Source organism: Xiphophorus maculatus, chromosome 4 (genome assembly GCF_002775205.1).
Source record: "Xiphophorus maculatus strain JP 163 A chromosome 4, X_maculatus-5.0-male, whole genome shotgun sequence".
Lineage (NCBI taxonomy): Eukaryota > Metazoa > Chordata > Actinopteri > Cyprinodontiformes > Poeciliidae > Xiphophorus > Xiphophorus maculatus.
The window spans coordinates 27,421,594-27,447,698 of record NC_036446.1 but is presented as its reverse complement, the minus strand read 5'-3'; the positions used below and the strand labels follow the sequence as shown (position 1 = coordinate 27,447,698).

The following is a 26,105-nucleotide window of genomic DNA, read 5'->3' as shown; positions in this document are numbered from 1 at the left end:
AACTTTCTGTTATGTGTGGATACAGCACCATGCTTCTACAAGTATGGCTTGTCTAAAATCTCCAAAGTCAGTATTCTGAAATGTCAACAATAGGTTTTTATGTAAATCTAAAATCACGAGTATTAACAGAAATAAACAATTTCTGTGCAGTGAATTGTTATAATAGTCTTACTATTATATTTTACTTTTAATTATTATTCTAGCTTTACCAGTACCAATTATTGCTAATATGTTTAGAAGAGTTTTACTACTTGTCTTGAATGACTGAAATTCTGATGTATTTAGATGCACCTGTGAGATAGTTTGTTACATAGGATCTGCGCATAAGTGTCAGGATCACGATGTGTTCAAGACACCTCGGAATCCTAAACGATAAGCTCCGTCCCTTACTGATTTAACACGGTAGACGCAACTTATTCATAAAACAAGTCTCATAAAATTCCGTATTTTAATGAACATGAAGCACAATACGAGCTGTTACGGTATTGAAAACACCACAAATTGGTTTAAAAAAAACAAAACAAAAAAAAAACAACAACAGAGAATCAGTCTCTTCCGACAAAAACTGGCGCCTCAGTCTGTGCGTTCAGCACCATGGACAGGGTTCCGAACAGCGATTGGGCCAGCAATTCAACGTCAAGGATTAAAGTAATCCCACCATTGGACAAAATCAAAGCGACAGCAGAGCTCTGCGCGGTGATTGGTGGAGGATTAGAATAACCATAAATTATTACTGCTGTTGTACCGTGCGGAAGAAAGTACTGTTATCTCCCAACAGCGAGGCCTTAGATTGGTATTCACAGCGTGTTCGGGACACAGGTGAACTCACGGTGTGTGCGTGTGTGGGCGTGTGTGTGTGTGTGTGTGTGTGTGTGTGTGTGTCTGTGAGCATATTAGACCGAGGAGCCGCTGCTCTCTGAGGTAAGCAGATTAAGTTTCCCGTTGAATCTGTAATTCCTGGCAGCGACAGCCAGCTCCCACATTTCCACCATTCGCAGTACGCAATAGCGCGTCTCATCCGCTTCCAGGTTGCGCGAGGCTGTCACCGGCCTGCGCGCGCGCGCGTGTGTGCGTGCACTAGTGTTTCTGCATGCATGATGAAAGCGGAAAGATTGAGTCGTTCACATCTTAGCAGATATTCCATTTTCCCGCAAACGCCTGGACGGCAGCCACGAGCGGTTCCATCCACTGTTATTTTATTTCTTTTATTATTCTTTTTTTTTTTTTTTCTAAACTGTTGAGTGCAGTAGCTGTGCGATTCACCACATGGAGTATTAAAGTCATCTGACAGTTATCGCGAAGTTCCCAGTTAAACCAACCTGAAGTTTCCTCTTGTTCGATAGGGCTGAAGGGCCTGGCGGGAGATTAAATCTTAAAGCAAACCACTACCGCGTGTCCTCATGGCTGGTCAGTGTAAATTGACATTCACAAAAAATAATAATAAAAATAAATAAATTCGAATATATGTCTAACCATTGTTTAATTATTTACAGATACGGAGCCCAATTTCCCTCCCCTGCCCGGGTTTGTCCCTCTGAAGCCCTGCTTCTATCAAAACTTCGAGGAGATCCCTGAGCAGCACCGCAGCATGTGCAAGAAAATGTACAACCTGTGGATCTGTGAGTAGAATCGCACTGGATGCTGGATTCACTAGCATCATTTCCTGACCTACAGTGCTCTGCAAACTGAAGCTTGTTCACATTTTTCTCATTGTGCACATGCAAACCTTTCTGTGTTTAAATTGAGTTTTATGTGACTGAATAAGCAAAATTGTGTCATTTTGAAGTGGAAGATTAATGATAAATGGGTTCATTTTTGTCTTTTATTTACAAATAGAAATCTGCAAAGTGTGGCATGCGTGCTAGTGTTGGTCGTAGGCTTCTGAAAATAAGTGGTTGCTGTTATTTTCTTTTGTATGTTTAAAATGTTACATTTCAAAAACCACGTATCCTTTTACTTTTACATAATCATATAGTGATGATGCCCTGCTTCCTGTTGCCACAGGAAATCCCTTTGAAATACGATGGTGTAATTGTAACAAAATGTGAAAAATTCAAAGGCTGCGACATTTTTTGCAAGACACTCCGTACGTCTTGCGCTGCAAACTAACTGTACAAGTCTTTTTTTTTTCTTTCTTTCTGCAGGATCCGTTTTTTTTAAATAAATGCTAAACAGAAGGTATTTCACTTGTAACCAAAGCCATTCACTTTTTTTCTGTGCCTGATTTTAATTTGGTAAATCATGTGGTACGAAACAGTAATGTGCATGTTTACTGTTTCTACGTTGTGTTTTCTTTTTTGTTGTTGCTTTTTTTAAAAATGTTTTCACATTTGTTTTTATAGCTTCACAGAAAACCTCAAACCAAAGTGACTTTGTGCATGGAGCTTTTTCTTTTATTGTTATTATTATTGTTTAATTTCTCTTGTGTTTAAGCACTGCATAGTTTTTTTACCCCTCTCCCGCCCCCAAAATCCTAAAAACACTTTATTTCCTAATCAATGCGATTCCTAAACTGTTTGTCCTTCCCTCATGGAATAATAGCATCATATTCTGATTATAAAAAAGTCTGAAACCAAGTCGCCTTTTTACATTAGCGCAGGTTGCCTTCCTATAAATTTTATTCTCATTTTTCAAAACTCTTCTATGCATGCGCATGAAGTCGATATAAGCTTTTGTTCACGTTTCGCACTACAAAACCCCCAAACTGTCTCTGTGGTTCCTTTGCAGTGAACAGTGCCACCCTTGCAGTAAATTTCATCGGTTGCTTTGCTTGGATGTTTGGCGGCGGTGGAGTGACCAACTTTGGGTTATCCCTCATCTGGCTCCTGATGTTCACCCCTTGCTCCTATGTGTGTTGGTTTAGGCCCATTTACAAGGCATTCAAGTAAGTCCAACATTTAAAATGTGCAGCTTTCAAACAATATCCTTACTGGGTCGGATGATGAAGTTGTTGTAAATTGTTAAAAAAAAAAAGGTAAATCAATCTGAATGCGACAGTGTCTGGTGTGATTTTATCTTCTAGTGCCGAAATCAAGTATCTGTAGATTACAAAGGACATTTTCTTCCAAACATACGCATGTGACATCATAGTGTGATTTTGTTCACTGTTTGCCAATAAGTGACACGTCCTCATCGTTCATCTTTCATTTTAATAAACGTCAGCTTGAATTTATGTTAAATGTGTACATAATCACAAGATGAAGTTTAAGTTAGTTGAAAAGGTGCTTCCAGCAAAGGAGAATCTTTGCTGGAATTGGCATCTCTGATCCATAAAAAGACTAAAACAAAAAAAAGTCAGATAAAGGATGTAGAAAAAGTTAAATAGGTTTGCGTATACCCCATGTTAAGATATGCACCAGCATCTCTAAGTCCTATTAAGGACATGTAATCATGCATTTTTTTATTTATACATTTCTTTTTTAATTATCAGGATGTGCATGAGTTCTTAATTCAAAATCCAAGACAATCTGTTGTCACTTCATGTGAAAATAGTGTGGCAGAGAATGCCAGCTCTCACAGACATGCTCCAAAACCAGAAAAGCAAGAGAACGTACCGGTTAACTAAAGCAGATCTTCAAAAGTCCGGGGAAGGCCACCAGAAAATGTGTTACTCAAAACCTGCCACATTTAAATGCAGCTGTGATCGATAAGTTTATCCAGCTAACAAAAACCCTGAAGAATAAGGAAGGGAATGTAAAACTAATTCTTCAAACATCACTGACATAAAACTGCAAGAAAGTTGTTAGTATGATGTAATGCTACTGCGTTAAAAGATCAGTTGATTTTTAAGGATGTTACACACAGGTCTCACCAATGCCGTCGACATTCTTGGGCAATGTTTAAGACTTATATCAACCAGGAAAAATAAGAAAGTAAAACCTGAAAAAAAAAAGGTAAAATAGAAATGTTTTTTTTTTTTTTTGTATTTTTGTTAGGACAGACAGCTCCTTCAACTTCATGCTGTTCTTCTTTGTGTTCATGGCCCAAGTTGGAATCAGCATCATCCAGAGCATCGGTATCCCAGGATGGGGAGTATGGTAAGAGTTAAAGAGAGGCTCTACACACAACATCTGGTTCAAAATGAGATTTTTTTTTTTTTTACTTTCTCATCCTTCTGTTGTTGAATTAATTTGAAGCTGTTTCGCCCATTTTAACTCTGTGATTTGGACCTAAATTTCCAAATGCCCACCCCCTCCGTTTTTTATTTACCTTACTGTGAGTTGCTGTGAGAAAGGATTTAAAAATTTTGCAGAACAAAATATTAAGAGGAAACTGAACTTGGCTCTAGTACCACCCTTACCGTCAGAAAATGGTCAAATGTAAACACAAATGAAGTTAATTTAAATAAAGCTAATGTGCTGCTGGCAGATAGTGAAAGAACAAGACAGAATTGCTAAATTTACAAAAAAAACAACAACAACAACGTAATAATAAACATGTATTTACAATGCCTGAAGAATTCATACCCCTTTAAAAGTTTAACACATCACATTACAACCACAAAATTCAACGTATTTCATTGGGATTATTTGCACTACACCAACAAAATGTGTGTGTCTATAGAAGTACACTTTCTTGCAATCATAGCTGCAAAACTTTTAGGGTATTTTACCGATTTTTTTTTCTCGTTCATAGAAAAATAACTTAGTCAGAGCATCAATTTTCAAGTTTTTCCCAGACAGATGCTTAATTGTATTCAGGTCTGGACTTTAAATTTGAATGTATGAACATACTTTGATCGATAAACTGTCAATAGCTTCGGTTTTATGTCCAGTGTTGTCATCCTGCTGGCAGGTGAACCATTAACCCCCATTTTAAACCTTGCGCAGTCTCACAAAGACTATACGTCCCGTCAACAGATTCTATTTTGTCTTGTGGTTGACGAGACAAAAAGTGAAGGATACCTTGAGAAGTACAATTTTACAAAGACAGTTTCCAAGAAACCAAATCCCAACATGAGAAGCAACCAAAGTCACTTTTTTTTAATCAAAACCGCATGGTGAAATGTGTCATTTGCTATAATGTTTTATAAATTAGCTATGTGCATAAAATGTTAAGCTTCATTTTGTATATATTTAGAATGACAGAGAAGTAAAAAGTCTTGACATTTTTTAAAGAATATAGAACAAAACATATAAAATCCCAAAAGGTTGAAGGTCACTTCTTTGGTCTTAATCATATTTTATGCTTAAGGAGAATCACAGTGCCACCCAAATTAGACATACAGTTTTTTTCCCCCTCTCATTGCTACTCATAAAGATTACAAAGTCAAACTCAGATATTAGCTCGCTATAACTTTTATGTTAGTCCTCATATTATACTTTGAGAGGCCATTAAAGTAATCCTGTAAATGTCACCTGACTCAGGCTGATGGTCAGAAATTAATGTTATGACAGCCTCTATAAAGTTAATAAATGTCACCATGTGCATTGGGACGTTCTCATCCATAAAACCTTAACTTTTTATAGAACAATACTTAAATCTATGAATATTACACCACTTAGCAGCCAGATGTTCAGCTCTGTAAGGTGGAGGAACACCACAGAGTCCAATATTAGATGGTTTATGTTCTCCTTTTCTTTTCTTTTTTTTTTTGTCCGGATTCTCTGACGCTAATATTTAAGTAATTAAATGACATTTTCTAACACTCACATCTTTTTGTTTTACAGCGGCTGGTTAGCCACCATCTCCTTCTTCAGCTATAACATTTTCATTGCTTTAGTCATGCTCATCCCGACAATCATGTTCACGGCTGTGGCTGCGCTGTCCTTCATTGCACTCACCAAGGTAAAAAAGGTTTTACAGGTTCATTGCTTTGTAGAGCCACATAAGGTAATATAAAGAAACCAAACAATGTATGTAGTTCCCCCACCCCGGAGTCAATATCGTCTAGAATAACTTTTTTTTTTTTTTGCAGTTTTTGGTGGTATACCTTTACCAGCTTTGAACATCTTGAAAGTGATTTCTTTAGGTGTTCTCTTTTTGCAAAGATGCCAGTAGGAAAAGTCAGATTCAAAGTTTTGAAGGAACATTTTGCTAACAGTTGCAAGTTGTTCAGGGTATTTCTATTCGTTTTGCATGTCTTTTACTTGTTATCAAAAAAGTTCAGTTTTGATAACATCTGACCAGAGCGCCCTCTTCCACATGTTTGATGTGAAAGCCTTGTGGCAAACTTATTTTATAACTGATATCATAACTTTATATTTATTTAATTATGTCTGTATTTACTTATTTATTTGCGCTGTCTTCAGTAGTTGCTATTTTTATTCTTATTTCGATGCACTGTCTTTCACAGTGATGAAAAAATTCTAATTCTAATTCCAAGCTACTGCAGGAAACATTCCCATCATGCATGACGCTTTCCTGTAGTCACAATGCCCAAAAAGTCAAATTTTACTGTCTTGTAGTGAGAGTACCTCCAATTATTCACTTTCTGTTTCCTCTACTTGGTTTGTCCATGTGGCCAAATAAAAACTCGACTAATTTCGGATTTCTTCTTGCTTCACTAACAGTTTTTCAGCCGACAAATCCTCCCACCCGAGCTGCCGCTCCTCCACAGTTACCGAGGTCTTCCTAGTAGCTTCTCTGATTTCAGTGGATGGTCGTGTGTTAGCACATTAGGAATTGTGCCATATCTTTAGAATTTTCTAAAGGATTGGACAATGCTTTGTGAGCAGTTCAAAGCCTGGGGTAATATTTTGTAATTGAACTCTGCTTTAAACTTTGACACATTATCCCTCGCCGTGTTGCACTGCTTGTTGATGCTGTTTGCTTGCTAAGGTTCTCTTAAAAAAACAACCCAAAAAACAAAAGCTATCTTTCATAAGAAGCTGTATTGTTAATCGTTCATAACCTCATCTTGCGCGCAGATCCATAATTTCTATCGCGGCACTGGGGCGAGCATGTCCAAAGCTCAGGAGGAGTGGGCTACGGGAGCCTGGAAGAACCCCCACGTCCAGGCGGCGGCCCAGCAGGCCGCCATGGGGGCAGCTGGCGGAGCCATGCAGGATCAGTTCTCCAGCCCGCAGTACAACGACAACCAGATGTAGCGCCGCCAGGGCGGGAGACGTCAGAAATTTCAATGCCAAAGATTTCACTTCGGAGCATCAAAACCATTTTACATCGAAAATCGAGTGAAGGAAAAGTAGCAGAAAAAAAGAGCAGTGAATATCTGTTGGTAGCTGGGTTTTTTTTTTTTTTTTTTTTTCAAATCTCCATAAAAGGGCATTTGTATTCTTTGAGGTATTTTTAGATTTAATTTTCATAAGAAAACTTTTTCCTCTTCACTTTGAAGAGGAGATAGGTTTAAGTACTATAAGTGTTGTGATGACATAAGAGCCGTGCGCTAATTTAAAAACCTTTAGCAATAGAGATTTATATGAACAAAAGTAAAAGTGAATGTACTTCTCATGCTTTCTGCATATGGAACGTATTTTCATATAAATATGTACAAATCATGTATCCATGATTTATAGTATTTATTGTATCTATAGTATTTATATAGATATTTTTAGTTTTTGTCATATTTTGAATTTACATGTAAACCAGAGATACTAATTTTGTAAACATGTTTTGATGGGTGTTACTCGCAAAAACCTCAAAATTGTGGAACATTTACATGATCTTTAACAATAATCTTGTTCGGAAATGCAAATGGATGTATTATAATAAAAAAAATGGATTAATGCATCACTTAAAAGTGGATTTTGTCACTGATAATCCGAACCTTGATTTTAATTTTGCTGTCTTTGTTTGGTACCAGACAATTTCGGTCATATTTCTCATCCTGAAAACATGATATTCATATCTCATGCTTAGATAAGCCTCATTATTCTGTTAAGCAAGCAGGAAACTACAGTTCTAGTTGAATGTTCATATGCATTCATAATTAGCATGAATGTCATTAATTTGGACTTTTACTAGGCTTATTTAAACTGATTCTTTTCCAGGATGGAATAATTGCATAAGACATACATTTTCTTTAAAAATGGATAAGGGAGTCTAAATGATACATAAGAGACTAAAGCATATGTACACACCCCCACTGCATAATCTCACTAAGCATGACCACACTGCTGAAACAAACAGAAATGGTAGAATTTATTTTGATAGCTAGGTTTGCTGGATTTTAAGCAAAGTCGACAACATGGGATGGGATCAGGAACATCCAGAAGGTTAATATGAGCCTTTTATCGATCCTGTGTTGGTCGCAATAGAGTGAGATTACAAAATTTTGAGGTAGTCCTCATTATTCATTACATCATCAACGATTGTGTGATATACCATCACTAGATGAAAGAAGAAAATAAAACTTGCAGCTGGTGTAGTTGTCCGGAGGCGAATTCAACACCTTGACGTCTTCATAAATACCTCCTGCTATACTCAGATTTTCTTGTTAGGTCAAAAAAGTTTTCTGCTCCATGTGGTTTCACCCAAGCTTAAAGTTTTCTTTTGTCATAACAAGAAATGGGTTTTTTGGGGGGGGGGGGGGGTCATCATGCTAATAATGAGAAGCTTTGGACAGCATCACTGGTGTTTTGGCTGCTTTCAGTTTGAGTCTCAGGTCGTTCCTGAACATCTTAACCTTCCATTAAACTTCCTGCCCAGGACTCCCAAAAGCCACTCACGCCAGTCACTGCAAACACTTGTGGGCAACAACTAAAAGTTGGGTCGGGTGCAGATAAACCACACAGAAAATTCAAATGAACTCTGCCAAGAAGAGGGGTCAAATATCCAGCTGGACTCATGCCAGAAGCTTGTAAATGACTACCCAGGATGCCTGGCTGCGATCCAACCCGCTAGGGAACGCAAAACCAAATGCATTAGACATTTAAGCCTGCATGGATTAACGGAAATCTTCAGGAGCTCCAAACTTTTGCACGCAGTTCTTGTTTTGGAATATAAAAATAATATGCTTTAAGCCGTTGAATCATTCCACCCTGGAAATATAAATGTTCAGTTTGAACTATGCCAAAATGGAGCAGAGCAATTATATCCGCAGTGAGGTTTGGGGTTTAAAGATCAAATTCATATATTCTACTGCTTTTGTTTAGTTCTTGACTGAACTTCATCTTAGAGTTATTTTTGGACAGATAAATAGTGGATTCAAAGAAACACTTACCCGTCTTTGTTTTGCTGTATGACCACACAGGGGCGCTGATGGATCTTGTATGAAGTAAATAAATTCAGCCGCCGCATTATCCCCCATAACCCTTCAGGAATGCAAGAATACAGTTCATTTACCTTATGCTGCTGTTATGACAGGTCAGTCGTGGTGGTGAGAGTCCAAACAGGAAGGAATGAAGACGCTATAAACCAGGACATATAGCTAAAAACAGCAGTTTTTACCACCACTGATCTGGGGTAACCATCACTCATCCAGTTTTTCCCTTTTCTCTATGTTTGCTATTCATTGTTGTTTATCTCATTTCATAAAGATGCTCTGTTTTTGGTCATTAAAATGTGATTCATATTGTTTCCAAAACATTACACACAGAAAATGATGCTTCAGTCACACTGAAACGCTGTCATTATCAGAAATCACAGAGGGCAAACGCTTACCTGTAGATGGCGCTACACACCCATAATCCTGGTCCAGCATTCCCCACAGACTGACCACCGGGGGCACTAGATGACAGCTGTGTGTTTTTTTTTTTTTTTTCTACAGAAAAACTTTGTTCAAGAACATAGAGGATTCCGAGATATTTAGTGTGATTGGTGCCCCTTGCTTCCACTGAAAGCCATCATCACATGCTTCAAACAGCTCCTCCTTTGACACACTGTAAACAGCAGACCGTCATAGAACGGATTAAAAACAGTCTAAACGGATTTATCGGAGTTTTTCTTTTCCCTTGTACCTACTGTTTGCCTTTCCCCAGGCTGTGAGAGATGATCGAATTACCCCGCAGAGTGGGGATGAAATTAGACCACAATATAGATGCCCAGAGGACCCACTAGCAGCCAACAGCAAACTCTGTAATTGCTGCGCCCGCAGAGGCTTCTCGAGACGAGTAGTGACAGCAAAGAGTTGTGACATCGAGTAAACAGCTCTGTTTGACAAAAGGCATTAATTCAGGATGGATCGACGCCGTGCACCTCTGTGAAATCTGTTTACAAATGTAAAAAAAAAGTGGAGGAAACGATTCACATCTATCATTATTTTGCGCTTTTAAGTTGCACATTTGGATTTTAATGTGGGCTAGCTAAAGCTATGTTGAACCTGAGAGTAAGCTGATAAGGTACAAGAGGAAAGGTACTGGTCCCTCTACACTGTGTCTTCTTTAGCGCTACCTTGTATTTCACAATATGCTGGATTTAAAATGAGTTTATTTATTCGTCTGTCCAAACCTCAGCAATACATCCAACAGCAGAAATAAGGGAGTCGTGCACAGGAGACAAAAACGATTAGAACATTACAACGTCTGACATCCTCATTTGAACTTTTATGCATTTTGTTAGAGTACAAACAAAAACCTTCAAGGTGTTTTTTTTTTTAAACAGACCAACACAAACTTGTGTATTACTGGCGAAATAAAAGTGGAAGGAAAATGACAAATAGCCTTAAAATTTTTCTTACAACTCAAATTTCCTTGACTCTTCTTCCCCCTCCTCCGGCTGCTCGCCTCAGGGGTTGCCTCGGCTGATTACCTGCCTCCACCTCACCCTATCTTTATCCTTTGCCTCTACAACTGTTACACTAACCAACTCTCTGTCCTCCTTCACTATGTGCATTAATCCTGTTCGGGTTCTTCTTCTTCTCCTCCCACCCAGCAGTGCCAACATCCTTTCCCCAGTACATCCACGGCTTTAAGTGATTTCCAATTTTCCAATTTTAAGGCTTAGGTGTCTTCTAAGAACTTGTCCAAATCACTGACCTTAGCTGTTTCTCTGATCTATTTATTTCTAATCCCGTTCATCCTGGTCACTTCCAATGAAAATCTTGGCACCTATTCATTGTCACGTTCTGCTCAGTCTCTTGTTTTCCAGACAATGCCAGGGTCTCAGAACCATTTACCACAGAAGCTATAACACCTTCCTGCTGACAATCGTCTCCATCTGCTGATATTCTTCTTCACCTCTGTTTTTTACGCTGCCCGCTGTTGTCGATGGTTGACCCTGGGTGTTTAAACTCTTCCAGCTTCACCTTCGTACCTCTCCTCACGATCATTCAGACACACACTATTCTGTCTTGCTTTTGTTGACCTTTATCCCTCTTCCCTCTGAGGCAAACCTCATCTAAGTTTCCCTTCACATGCTTCTGACCTTCACCGCAGTTTACAATGTCATCTGCAAACATCTTGTTCTATGGAGCCTCTTGTTTAATCTCGTCTGTCAAACTTATCCCACCCCTTATTTGAACCCATCAGTCACTCCGTCAATCATCCAGCATTTTCTCACTCTCCAGGACTCTGTTGAACAAGCTGGTCAAAAACTCCACTGCCGTCTCTCCCAGACATAGCCATTCCTCTACAGGTATAACATCTGGACCAGCTGCCTTTCTACACTTTGACCTCTTCAAAGCTGTCCTAACTTCACCCCCACAGACTTTCCTTATTCTCTAGTTCAATATCTATGCTCCATCTGTCCTCCTCTTCCCCTCATTTCCCCCATTCATCAGCTCTTCAGAGTTCTCCTTCCACTCTCTCAAAAGATCTGCCAGCAGAGTTCATTGTTATAAACCAAACCTGCTGCACATCTCTTCCAGCTCCATGTTTCTGGTTAGCCAAGCGGTACAGTTCCTAACTGTTTATGTGTTTCACACACTTACCCTTGATTACAAGGGTGTATTACATGTGTATCACATTGCTGTCAGTTTTCAAACAATCTATTCCACTTTTAAGTAATTTCAGGGACGTATGCATGTGAAATTCGAAGTTACGCCATTCTAATGAGGCGGAGTGAAAGCACACATCATCTTTGCGTTGCAGCTGCAGCCAGGGTAGAGCTGTTAGCAGACAGCTTTATGAGCTTAAACACAGAACAAACAGAGGATGTCATGAAACGGAACAGACGTGTAATTCGTGGCGCATGAATTGTCTCTGTCTAATTCTGCGTCTCCGGCATCTCTACACCAATAAACGGATAGGAAAAGCAACGACAGGTGTAAACTGAAAATGGTGAACAAAATGAACAGTTATGATAACCCAAGCCTCATAATGTGTCTACAGGGTTTCAGCTACAGTATATATTTTAGAAGCACTTGAGAAGTCAAAGCTACCAGGCCATATTTTATTTAAAAGACAATCTGATTTGTATGACAGGATGGCTTTTTTTTAAACAATCTTGAGCATACTCTCGACAATACAGGAATCCAACATCAGAACGTCTTCAGTCAGAAGACTTCAAAATTATGTTTTCTTTAATGTGTCCAGTTTGTTTAATAATATGCGATTGGACACAAGTATAAGCTGTAAATAATACTTAAAAATCAACATTCAGATCTGCAGAAGCAGGGACAGAAGCCACCTTTTGGTTCTGCTTTATTATTAGATATTTGTGATAGTCTGCTATGCAAAAACACATTTGTCTCTGGTTGTAACACAGCCAAATGGGAAATGTCCATGGATGTGCTGGAAGCACTAATTGCACATGAGACATCTTCAGTCTCCCACTGATTGTGGGAATTGGAACCAGGTGTGTGATAACTGATGGACAACAGCTGGGAGATTAACAAGGCTCGAATCAACAGTGGGAAACTATTACAATGAAAAGACGGATCAAATGAAAACCTGGTGACCACCATGATCTCATAAAGACAAACGTGAACTAAAATAAAAATCCAGTAGAAAATACACATCTCAAACCCAAACTGAGGTTTTCTAAAGGTGGGGGGAAAAAACAAACATTCTGTCCTACAAACTTCACGATGTGTTTTTGATATTTTCAGATTCAGTGCGAGACCCGGCAATACCTTTTGCCTTTCTTATAACGTAAAGGTCATAAAATGAACAAAGCGACAGTATGCATTTTATCTGCCATAGTGTTTACCTGTAGAATAAGCAAAATTAGCGCTGCTTTTTACGTCCTGGCAAACTTCCCCCTGCTTTCAGACGACTGTTTTAGTTTCTGTGACAGCTTTTTAGAAATTATGGTTGAATTTAAACCCAGTCTTTGTACTTACAAGGCTAGATGAAAACATGAGCTATTTATGCTCAGAACAAAGCACATAAACAACATTTGAGCAAACCTCCAGGTCTTCTTTGTGATCAGTCACGTCAGCGGCGGTGCAGCAGAGCAGGACTGTGGGAAAGAATAAAGTAAGGCGCATCGGAAGGCCGTGTTATAACCTAAAGCCGACGGAGCACAGTGGCTGTTTCTGTTTGAGTTCTCGAGAGAGAAATAAAGTGCTCTTTCATGCTGTTAAATACGTACACACCCAGTCACGTCGACACACCGAAAACACTTTAATAAAGGTGGACACACACACACGAAGCCAAGCCGCCACACAGGTGCGACTGTGTGTATTTGAGCAAATCCTTCACAGATAAAGCGTAACTCCAGAACTGTCTCCTGTGTCAACCCCAGGCAAAAATGAAGCAGGGTCAGGACCGGGTGGCCTGAGGTACTCAGACAGATAGCAATTTGTAAAGCGGCTCATGCAGACCAAGGCCAGACTCTTGGTCATTGGTCATGGAGAAACATTTAAGAAGCAAAATGATGCAAGAGCAATACTGAAAACCCCACATTTCATTTTTGATATTTGTCTTAAAGATAAGAAAGGTTAAAAAAGGAAAAAAATTCACTCTGAACTAGCTAGCCATAAAACACAATCTCCTTAAAATCCTTCTTAATGTCATTATGTTAATCTAAGTGTCCATTTGCTGCTATTTTGTATGAATGCCAGTTTTAACCCAGTTTTTACATGCGGCTAATTTTAAATGGAGGATTTTCAAAAAAATAAACATGTTTAAAGACGACTACATTCATAAGAACTTTATAAGGACTGACAGTAGTATACAGTGAAAATACTTAAATACTTAGCATTACTATTGCCTTCAGTTAACACTTTGCTGGACAAGCAAGTGTTGCAGATCTCAACATGAACTCGTCTCGAACAAGCAAAATAAAAATGGAGAGTTCCAGTTTCAAGGGGTTCAGCAATTTATCTCCGAACCAAAATATGACTCAAAGCACATTTATGATGGACGCTAGTATGTATTCAAAGACTGAAGCGACCCACAATATAATTATGCAAGACACATTGGAGATATAATGTGACTACCGGGTTGATTGGATCCGTTATCAGTCTGTCAGGTTTGCTGGTACTGCCAGCATATGTAGCTAATTGCTAATTAAAATTCATTTCTGTCCATTTCAGCTCCACCTACCACTATTCAAGCTTTTTCAATGTTTTCTTTGTTGATCAAATACCTAGAAAGCATGCGGTGTTATCATATAAGTCTCGTTTGCTTTGATGCAGCTGTACAGAATACAAATAAAATCCAAAGAGAAACTCTGAAAAAACAAAACAAAACATGAGTAGTTATATCCTTTGAGCTCATTAGCCACACTTGACAATACTCCGTTCTGTAGACGAACACCTCCTTTGACATCGCCAAGTGAAGCAGGAGCCGGTTTTGTGCTGTTTTCGTTTTACGATCTTCTGCGAAAAAAACAACAAAACAAGCTGGTTCTCATTCACCGATCTGTAGCACCGATCCCGGTTAGGAACTGGAACCAATTTGGTGGAAAACGCCCGCAAGGCCACAAGCCTGGTTTAATAAGCGCCTCTGGCTCCAAACGATTCCCATTTTCAACATTTCCAATTATCGTCTAATTAGGCGTAAATTAGTGATCCGAGATCATTGTTTTGGATGCATGGCTGGACTGAATGGAATGCCTATAATCCAATGGGAGTGACTGACATGCTGTTTGGAAAAGATATGCCCCAGGAGGAATTTTCACAAAGGCACACTAGTGGCATGCTAATTATCATGATTCATGAGCTGTGCTTTGTGTCAATACGGTAGGTCATCAGTTTTCTACAAAACCTTTTTTTGAGGGTGTGTGTGTGTGTGTATTTGCTATTTGGTCAGCAGGTATAGTAGGAACCAAATTAAAACTTTTTCTGTTTTTTTTTTTTTTTTTTTTTGTCTGTGCTCCTGTTCTAATGCACAAGGCGTGTCTGTGAAATGTAAGCACAATGTTCCACAAAATTTATATTTGAGTTCAAAGCATTTTATAGTATTTTGAATTTACATATTCTGCCCACCAAAGACCAGTAAATTAGCTTTAGCTTGTGAAATCACCCCCGCTATGAGGAGGGAGGGAAGATAGCTGGACACAATGAAACCAAAGAGATAAAAGGGTTCTGAGAATGGGGATTTGTGGTCGGAGCTGTTGATGAATAAAATGTTTTGAACATCGCAGGGCGGAGATCCGCTTTCATACCGAGTCAGATGGGCCAAGATTAAAAGACGATCAGTAACGTCTTGCAACCGCTGTAGCCAATTAGCGTTAACTTAGCATTAAATTAGCATAGAAGCTTTTGCTTTTAAAAAAGAAAATTCTTTAGAAATTAAGACATTATCAAAGTTAGCGCTGTCAATCATCCTCATGTACTTGCTACTAAATGTGCTAATGATGAAAATGCAACTGTTTGCAGAAAGTCCGTTTTTCTGACATCACAGGTGCTGACTGTGCCTGACTAGCCTGAGCGTTCATGACGGCTGGCTATACCAGCTGGAGCATAACAGAGAGCAAGGGGGAAGAAGAATGAGCAGTGCCACACGGTGGGGTGATTGACAGCGCTGAATCCCACCTCCTGGCTCTGATTGGTTGTTTCTAGGTGGTGCTGGGACCACCAGGAGAAGGCAGAGGAGCTCGATTCTTTTACAGATAGTCTCATAACATCATGTCAAGACATAGTGGCAGTTTTGACAAACATGTAAGAAAAAAATATATTTTTAAATAAAAGTTACAAACTGCAGCTTTAACACCAGGAATGCTGCAGCTGCAGCTCGGGTCCTGGTTACTTATGTTAGTGATGTCTCCTAGGACACTGACTCCAACTGCAAACCATGTCTATGAATTCACTGAATGCATTTTCCTTTACAATCCTCTCAAAGCAACCAAAGTTTGTACCACACTTTTTCCTTCCACTCAACTTTCTACTATTATACTTAGATGCTTCAGAAGCTGCCATTATAAGGGTTGCTATATCAGTCTGCGCATTCAAGGGGAATGAGCAGACAATACTGTCACACATCATAGATAAAACATTTATATGTTGTGCGTCAGTAATTATAATATTGTATTTATTAATCCTAGTATGTATATGTGAAGGATGAGAGGAATAAAAGCCCGTCACCAAGAAGGGGAGTCACCAAGCTGTCTGGAGTAAGGGGCGTGTTTGTCAGAGAGGGGACGGGAAAGCTGCTTCCAGCAGGCTGTGGAGTCACTGATCTGACGATGGAAGTCGTCCTTCCCCCACACTTCCCCCACCCCCCACCCCCGACAGTGCAGGAAACGTTGACGCAGGAGAATGAGTCTGGTGAAATATGGGCCTGTCATCAGGGAGAGTCTGAGCGCAGCGGAGCAGGGGCCGTCGCTCCCCCGTGGCTGGCTTGATCATCAACACTCCCCACAGAGCTGAGGGGGTGACAGGGTGGAAGGAGGAGGAGTGGAGGTGTAGTAAATGGAGGCGGCCCGGTTAAGGCTCGAAGCCTATCTTACCTGTACAAGTTGTCCTCATTTGTTCCAATTGCCTCAGACTGTAAACACAAATACACCAACTTCAATTTCTGCCTTTCAGGGAAAGGAAAAGCCTTAATGAGAATTTATTGGCCCCGTTGTCGGGACCAGGAAGACTCCCAGGGATTTTTGGAAGAGTTGTACATTTGCATGCACCTTAAAATTAATGACTTAGAAAAGTGAGGGAACTAAGACGTAAGAAGGATGCTTCTGCTTTCTTCGTGTTTTTGCAGCAGCAGCAGCAGACACCAACAAGTCGAGACCCATGACTCAGCGACGGCTTAAGCTGCTCAGGTGAACTGGTGCATTCAAATAAACCTCGTGTATTTGACATAAACATGAACTTTTTTTTTTTTTTTACACACTTTCAGTTTTCAGTGTTCCTTTCACATTTTAGCATGTTGCAACCACAAACCTTAATCTACTTTATCACAATTTCATGTGAAAAAAACATACTGTATTTTTTTTTTTATAGAAAACAAGTCGTTTCAATTCAGTCACACATACATTCCTCTTGATACTATTCACCAGACACTGCATGAAGTTCAGTTCATTATTCCAATTAGTGTAAAGATGTTTCTCTTTAAGGAAACCCAGCAGGTTGCATCAAGTTATTAGCTGTGCTTCCAGTGACCAAATAATTGCGAAATTTGACATTTTCAAAATAAGTTTGCTTAAAGGAAACACGGCCACTTTATAAAAGTATCCTGTTTTTCGATAAAAAGGTTTTGGCGCTACACCATAGGGGAAAAAAAGGTCTCTAATTTATGGTAAATTAAAGGCACCGTAAATGCCGGAATTTGACCATATAAATACGGTAAAAATCTGGAAACCAGGTACTTTACCGTAAATTTGCCATTTTTTCTTTAAGTGTAGAGTGAGATACTTTCACTTTTGTGGCCATATCAAAATTGTTTTTTTTTTCTTGTAAAACTGCAATGGAAACACTTTTTTTTATTCGCATCACACGAGTCACACAAAGAAAGCACAAGACATGAATCGGAGTTGCTCACGTTAAAGCAGGAAGACATGAAATGTGCAGCCAGTGGTGGAACAGAATGATTTTCAAACAAAGCTCATCCCTGTGCTAAAACGACCCTCAATACCCAAATCCAACAGAGAACCTGTGGCTAAAACCGATGTAGAAATTAGTGTTCACACACTCTCCATGCAATCTGACTGAGCTTGAAGTATTTTCCCCGAGGAGAATGGGCAAAAAATGTCAACCTCCAGATGTCCAAAGCTGGTGAAGACATCTTCAAACTACAGCTACAGCAGTACTGAGTGAGGATGGCTGAGCTCAAATACGCCAACGCAGAGATTTATATTCATAGAAGAGGTTTCGAAAGCCGTGAATCGATTTCCGTTTTTATCCCCATCAGTCACCACTTTGTGTAAAACCCCAACGAGGTAAATTGAAGTCTGCCGTAATGGCAAAAAATGTGGAAAAAGATGGAGGCGCGTGAATACTTTTGCAAAGCTCTGTCTAATGCCCACTTGATTCATTGTGGTGATCCAACATGAGAAGTGAAATATTTGTTAACTCTGATAAATGTGGCAGAGTCAGCTCTGTGTTCCCGATTTTCCATTATCAAAACAAATGAGCCAGCAACTGCAGCTTCATGTAAATCTTCTTTTTTTTTTGCACTCTATTAAAACATCTTTGGCTGTTCTCTGTCTTCTTGCATTTTCTCATCTGCCTCTATTTTTCACGTACAAATCCCTCTCACTCTTACCTGTCCCGTGCAGGAATGCGTTACTCCCTACAGAAACCAAGATTTGCTCCACATCTTCGTGCATTTAATTAGGTCGCAGAGCAGAGACCGAGTCACAAGATGAATGACTTGCAGATTTGATATTGTTGCAACAGAATTTCCAAACAGTGGTCTCTGCAAAAATCACACGTTGAGAATGGAGGTTTCTGTTTTTTGGCCAATATCAACACACATTTTCTATTTCCATTAATTTCAATTGTCGCTGCATAAACCCGCTGCAGTGAGAAATGACTTTATAAAATCACGTATTTAAATTGTGTTTTACTGTTGGAGGCCAGTTTCTGAAATGAGGAAAAAAGAAGTCAAACAAGGCAAACTCATGCAAAAGCTAATGTTTATTAAAAAAAAAAGTCACTTCATTTTATAAACACGTTTTAAATGCTACAAACATTGTTTCACATAAAAGCTATCCTGAATAATAGACAAACCGCCTCAAAACCGGTCTTGGTTATTAAATAAAGATTTATTCAGCGAAAGCTTCGTGATGCTCTGGGACATGTTATATGCAGATTGTGCAGCCAAAGTTCCCCAGAACAACAACAACAAAAAAGTCTGATAAAACACAAGCAGTAATTTTATTTTAAATACAAGCACTCGACTCCTGAGTTGACCCCAGCATGAACCGAATAACGCGCAAGCTAGCTGTGGCTAAAGTGGGGCTGGGATAGAGGCTGGGATAGTCAACATGATACCAAAAGTCAGACATAGAAGGAAGAACAATTGTGAATCATTATGCGATATAAAATCTTTGGAAAGAAATATATATATAAAAAAGAAACTATATCTTGGATTTAGGTACGATTGTGGCAAATGCAGGCACAACTTCATAAAGTCAGATTTTGAAGTCAGTAGGGAAAATTCTAATAAACCCCAAATTTAGTTCTTGGGGTTTATTAGAAATCAGATAATTATTTAAGTTAAAATTGATACATAAATAGATACACACTTTCAAAGAGTCCAAACTTTCACAGGAAGGATAACTGAGTTAAAAGCTGCTTAGCGGACGGCCACTGACATCCTGAGAAAAAGACTTTTCTTCATGGATGAAAGAAAGAAAGGATAATTGTGGCCTTGAGAGGATTGCGAAACGCAGCCCCTTCAAACGTTTGTGGGGAGATTGACAAGACGTGGACTGCAGCTGGGCTCGGTGCTTCCAGAGCCAGCGCACACAGATGTCTCCAGGAAATGAGGTGTAAACTGTCACATTCACTTTGCTAACAAACTCCTGAAGAGTTTTACCCGAGCTGGGGTGAGCGGTACTGGACTGTTGTGAAAAAAAAAAGTTTTTTTTGTTTTTCTTTTTCAGATGAAAGTAAATTGTGAACTTGATTTGGAAATCAAGGTCTACGAGTCTATAGGGAAGAATGGAGAGGCGCAAACTCGAAGCCGCTTGAGGTCCAGCGTGAAGGTTTCCCAATCTGTGATGATTTGGGAGGTTGAGTCATCTGCTGATGTTGCTAAAAGTCCAATGTAAGCAAATAAAATTCTCTACTGTTGTCATTTACCTGCCTTCACTGCTTTAATGGCTTGATATCATTCTGCTGGCGAGTTTCTTTGTTGAATTTAAATACTGAAGTTTATGAAATAAATAAAACACAAGGTTTCCCTAGAAAACCCACTAAGGTCAGTGGTAGGTATGTTTTTGTGTTGGAAAATGATAAAAGTTATAAATATGTGGATGTGCCCAAGCAAGTATCATAAACTGGAAATAATAAAGTGAGGCCAATGGGCATGTACAAGGACAGATCAATTGGTGTGCACCCCTTGCATCCAGTTCAATGTGCCATCTGTACACATAGCTTAATCTCTCTTTACTGTTACTGGTGTATAAAAAAACTCCATTTAAACAAACAATGCTTAGCTTGGTGGAAGGGCAAGCAAAGCCTGGTGGCCCGCCAGGCTTATAATACTCTGGGGGAAACCCTGAAAGCGGCAAGGTGTCATACTGTAGCGGGTTTGTAGAAAAATCAAGTGAATCCCTAAAATATCCCTTCAGCAACGTCTGATAGTAACGTCAGACGTTACTATCGGGAGTAACGTCCATGTAACATGGACGTTGTTCGGCAGAGTAAACAACAAATTTAAAGTTGCTCTAAAAAAGGTAAACATGCTAACTAGCTAATATAGCATTGTTATCTTAAAAGAACAAATGCTCTACGGGTTTCTTTTTTTCACTTGGCGTCGATCTAACACTGACTAGACAATCAGCATCACACATTGCTGCTAATACTGGTAATATTTTCTTAGAGCGGGACTGAAAAAAATCTAAACGATAATTTTTAGTATGAGTATGTTGAGTATGTTTACTCATCATTCAGATGAGTAAACATACTCATCTGAATGATGACCAGTCGTTCATCACGTGTAACAGCTGGAGATTAAGCCAAAGGACTTTCGCAATGGAAAAGAAAAACAACATAATTTCAAAATGGCAGGCACTCAAGAAGTCTCCTTGTGTTTGTTCACTTCTGATCCTCATGTTCTTTTGTGTATTCAATGGCGTCTTGTGCCTGAGAATGCCAGAAGACGTAATCAGTCTTGCTTCACTTCACTCGGTCCGTTTCCGCAATTAGGTTGCGAGTTTGCGGCAGCACGACGTCTGCTGCTTTTACATGGGCTTTCTGGTCAGTGTGGCTTGTTGTTAAAGGAAATGTTGAGTCTGATAGAGAACGTGTTTACGGCTCTGCTTTCAGATCCTCGGCTTATCGAAAGTTGGGCGTAGCATTTCATTGCCCAAAGCAAAACACAAACAAATGGGAAGTTGGTGCAGTCCACAATACTATTTTCAGATTTAAAATTCAACATGCTCTCATATCATATCAAGTGCGGATATTTTTCCTGAACATGTTTGTTGTATAGCCTAGTCTAGTAGTCTTGTATCTGCCGCGCGAGTAGGATGACTGTGAGAAAATATTCTCCTGTTTTTATTCAGTTATTTAATTCACTTACAGTTTGTTTGTCACATGTAGACATAAACAAAAGTTTGGAATGAAAATGAGTAGCTGGAAGAAGAAAAAACTATGCCTATATATTCTACCCATTTTCTCAAACGTCAGTTTGCTACACAAAACAGGCAATGTGTAAACATAAAGATATGAATAACACAGAAAACAACATATATCTTTGTAATGAGATAACACTCAACTGAATCAATATACTTCACTATACCTTGACAGGATATCATATATGAATATTTTCTAAAAAGTAAAAATTTATCTACTCTGATTTCTTTAGACACTCTTCCACATATTTCTTTCATTTGTTTAGTTCTGATGTTTGTTTTTTTAAACTCTGTTCCTCTCAAATTAAATGCCATCAGTTTTAATTTTTTTATCTTTTTTGAAAACGTGCTGAAAATATACCGTTTTGCATTTGAAACACCGGGTCACAAAATTTCACAACTTTTAAGGTGAAGTTTTTTTGCTAATAACTGTAACAGCTCCTCTTTGCAAAAATAAAAAAAACAGCATTTGAATACGCTTTGCAGGCATTCCCCCAAACTTCGAGACACCGGATCCAACAGGGAACGATCAGGGAATTGTATAATAACATCCACAACGCTTCATCGTTTAGCCAATCTTTTCTTTGACGCGTTTTTCGGTTTAGGTAGGAAATGCCTGTCTCGAAATGTTACTTCCATATATAGTTTCCTTGTTGATTTAAATGATTCCTTCGATCCGAGTGGAATACGACACGTTAAGTGGTTCTGTCCACTTGCCCTGACACTTCCTCGTACCACACACCACTGCTGGCTGTCAGAACTCGTTCTTTTCGCCATGCCCGTGGCGGCATCGGGCACACATCACAAATTTCATATCTCAGCGATTCAGCATGTGTCTGTTGGGTTCTGCTCTGTATACCCCTCGGGGTATTTTCATATGCTCCGCTTAGAATCTCACACTCTTTGGATTCACTCGGGGAAACATCCTCTGGCATTTTTTTTGTTCTTGAAAAATCCCAATTGCATATTTGTTTGTGCTTAGATCCTTTGTCTAGGCGTGTGTGTGTGTGTGTGCAGCTCTACAGCTTTGACAGCCATTACAGAAGCAGCTGTGGTGAGTCTCGTCGTTACCGCTAACAAGAACCTAGAGCTAAAGCTGTAAAAGTGCCTCCTTGTGGACATTGAACATTGCTGCCTTTAGTCCGTGGAGGATTACTGAAAGAGAGAAAAATAAACTTCTTAAGTGTTATTTGAATTGCAGCGGCAAGAATGTAAAACAAAAAGGTAATGCTCTGAAAAAAAAACAACCCTCTATTCTTTGTTTTTTTTTTTTGTTTTTTTTTACCTCTTTACAAATAATTTCCGTGGCATGCAGTACATCGTTCAGCTTTTCTCCTTTATCATGTCTGCTTGTCTTGCACTCTGTTCTTCCAGTAACAGTGCAAAGCGAAGGACAAACTAGAGTGCCATATTGTACACACTGTTGAGAGCGCGGCAGAAATTGTTGGTTTTGTGTGAACAGCCAGAACAAACAGTTCGAACCAAGAGGAGGCCTGAAACAAATGCAGGGGGAGCAGGCGGGGGGGTTAGGGTTTTGTTGGGGCAGATAGCAAATGAGAAAGAGAACAGCGGAGCAAAACAATCAGATCAAGGGTCCTAATTCCTCCGGGAGGCAGGAAATTCCTGCGTGAGGAATGTCTCTGCTGTTCAAATGCCATATTTCACAAGTGAAACTTATTACACCGAGTCCCCAGTTTAGCAGGTAAACTGTTTAGTTAGATACACCCAAATACAACTGCCATGAGCAATGTACCTCAGAGCAGATGTGCATCCACCCCTCCACCCTCATCTTGTCTTTTTTTGCCACTAAGAGAATTAGCCGACATTCCCTGTAAAGCCTTCGCTGTTGCTTTTTGAGGCTTTTTCAAACTTTGTTTTTGTAATTCTGCTTCCCAACTCACATTTTAACATGGAATGTCCACTTATTTCTACATCAAACTTTCTTTTCAAGTTTTTCTGAGTGTTCTGTGACTATACGTTTAGTTTGACTACGAATAGCAAATTATAGACAATTATTAACAAAACTTGTCACGCAGTAGCCCGGACATCGCAGTTCCGCTCGATTCAAATGTCACTTACAGTTCAGTCAGGGCTTAGATTTCTCAGGTAGATTTTCTACCGAACCGATCGGCAAACAGGAAGTTGTGAACGATGACGGCAGTTTTCTGCGCCGTTTTGAAACTGCCGTCTGCCTGTAGCTTTAGCAATAGCAGCGGAGGAAGCGAACAAAGCGGTTCAGTCCGTGTTGGCCACGCTTCCGAATATTGAATTAATATTAACAGCCGCCTCGTTCCGACTTGGCACTTCGTTGTTCGCAGTGGAGGACGGTTGTTTGCGGCGCAGGCAATTTCCGGTAAGCGTCATAGTGTTGACCGGTGTTGAGGAAAAATGATTATTTTTAGTGCTTAATACAGTTAATCTTACGGCATGTGTAAAAGGTATATTGAACATTCTTATTTTGAACAAATTTCTTAATTTTGAACAGGTTTGTGTTAAGGATTTAAAACTAAACCAGATGGGCAAGTATTCAAAGTATCTCTGAATGGGCCTCCTGCTGTGTTGTCAGAGGGCAGGAGGCCATAAAATTAGCATCTACTGCAGGGCAATATCACTTGAGCCTGGAAGAGATAACGGGAGAGACTCCGGATTTCACAGGTATCTGTGAAATTTTATCTCATGTTTTTTCTTTACCCAAATGACCGTAGAACCCAGGAGGCCAGGACGCAGCTGTTGGCTCTTTTGTTTTACCAGAGAGCAAATGGCCTTTGATCTTTGGCGTAAATTAGGGGGAGTTCTAAGTTTCTCTCAGTGTCCAAGGTAGCTTCCAGTTGGTCAACCAGAGGTACGCCTTAATTGAATATATTAAAAAGGAAAGACACACCTTCAGTATAAGACTTCGTGTACAGGAGTAAAAATTCAGAGAGCTGCCACTATTTTGCTTTTTTTGCATCGCTCTCTCCAAAGACGCGTCTTTGTTTTTTGTTTATCTTTGTTTTTGTGTTTGTTGGTCTGTCTTGTCTGTCTTTGTCTGTATAAGGTAAAGAATGCATATCTCTGTTCCTCTGCAGCTTTGTTGTTGATTCATATGTTGCTTTGTATGGGATTAAACTCTGTAACTCTGTGACGTCAACACGCATTGTTGTTTTCCTTGTGGCCGCACGTCGCCCGCTGAGAGTACCTGGGATCCAGAGGAAGAGAGAGCCAAACTTTTTTCCAAAGTTAATTTATAAATTATTCTTCCTTAACACCGGCCAAACGTTAGCGACTGGATAAAGTTTAAAACCTCAACAGAGTCCACGCCTCCAGGAAGGAATCGTTTCTCAATGTACCTTACCAGAGGGGCCGCTTTTCATTGGCTGATGCCCATTCTACCTGGTCACGTGCGTGGCCGTCTCACAAACACACTTAGCTTCCCGTTAGCTAAGTACAGCATAATGGCAGAACTGATACAACTTCTACACCTTGAAGCCTGTCTGCTACACAGTCTTACGTTAACTAAACAGATCAATATGCAATGTGTCTGTATCTGACATACACTAAAGATTTTTATTTTAGCAGAAAAGGTTTTGTACTAAACTGTTACTCGTGTTAGCCACGTTAGCACCAAGTACAGCTAGTCAATCAACCATCGCTGTGTTCAGGGAAGCGCTGATTAAAAATCGAGAAATAAATATCAAGCCTGGAAACTTGATATCGTAACGGACTGAATGTTATGTTTTTAATGTAATCTTTGCTCGTCTTGCGGGGCGCAGGCGGTTGCCACAGAAACAGGTGTGCTTAAACTACAAAGAGAGAGAGAGAGAGAGTAAAAAGGTAGGAGTGGTTTTGAGTTGATCACCTGTTCGGGTTATTTTACCTTTGTTTACCTTTGCTGTGGCTCAATACAGCCGCTGTAGTTTCTAAACGTTGGACTAATTACCTCGTTCGTTTGTGAGTTTACGTCATTCACAACAAACATCAAATAGAACAAATATATTTCATAAAATTTTAACAAACAAATGGCTTCTACCGCGGTAATTATGTGAAATTAAATTAATTATATCCCAACTTCAGAAGATTTGCCTTTACCTTTACAGAGCTCTTTGGTTCCTCCTATCAGTCTGTAGCTTCTCATATTGACGTCATCAAACCAAATGTCAGATCTACCATAACTGACTGACACCTGCTGGCCTCAGGTTTACAACCAGTTTGTGACTGAGAAACCAGTAACCTCCTCCCAGATGATGACATGAACTTGTTAGTTCCTCTGTCCATTTAGTAGCTGAAATATTGTGAAAATCCCGTAGAAATGATGCACTAATCAGTCATGTTTACATTGAAACAAGGCGCCGCGAGGCTGTTTGTGAGACTTGCGATCACGTGGGTCGGTTGTGGGCGGAGCTTGGTAAGGTCCATAGCAGAGGGTCCAAACCCTCTGTACGAAGCAAAACACAGAACAAGGGGCGGGTTTTTACCAGAGTAGTAGTTTAGATCAAAATTACCAAGTGTGGAGCTGTCTTCTCTCTTATGGTTATGGCAAAGTTCTTCAGCTGGAATGCAGTCACCCATTACCCAGAAGGTAGACTGAATATTTACTTTGGACCGAGTGTCTGCAAACAAAGAAGGGGGTTTCACGCACTTGTATGTCTTACCATTGC

The 26,105-nt window shown here is 39.6% G+C and overlaps 1 protein-coding gene across 3 annotated transcripts; it reads left to right on the top strand.

Moving 5' to 3' along the window:
• The first annotated feature begins 730 nt into the window (after window positions 1–730).
• LOC102231267 (secretory carrier-associated membrane protein 5-like) lies at window positions 731–7,692 on the top strand. Of its 3 annotated transcripts, none has more exons than XM_023332701.1 (7): window positions 731–819; window positions 1,344–1,407; window positions 1,494–1,619; window positions 2,728–2,884; window positions 3,936–4,037; window positions 5,670–5,787; window positions 6,870–7,692. In XM_023332701.1, the coding sequence occupies exons 2-7, from the start codon at window positions 1,401–1,403 to the stop codon at window positions 7,047–7,049; spliced, it is 690 nt and encodes a 229-aa protein (XP_023188469.1). In that variant the 5' UTR covers window positions 731–819; window positions 1,344–1,400; the 3' UTR covers window positions 7,050–7,692. The 3 variants fall into 3 exon arrangements, with proteins under 3 accessions (XP_023188469.1, XP_023188470.1, XP_014328589.1); XM_023332702.1 differs by having other exon boundaries at window positions 731–830; XM_014473103.2 differs by having other exon boundaries at window positions 731–921.
• The last annotated feature ends 18,413 nt before the right edge of the window (window positions 7,693–26,105 follow it).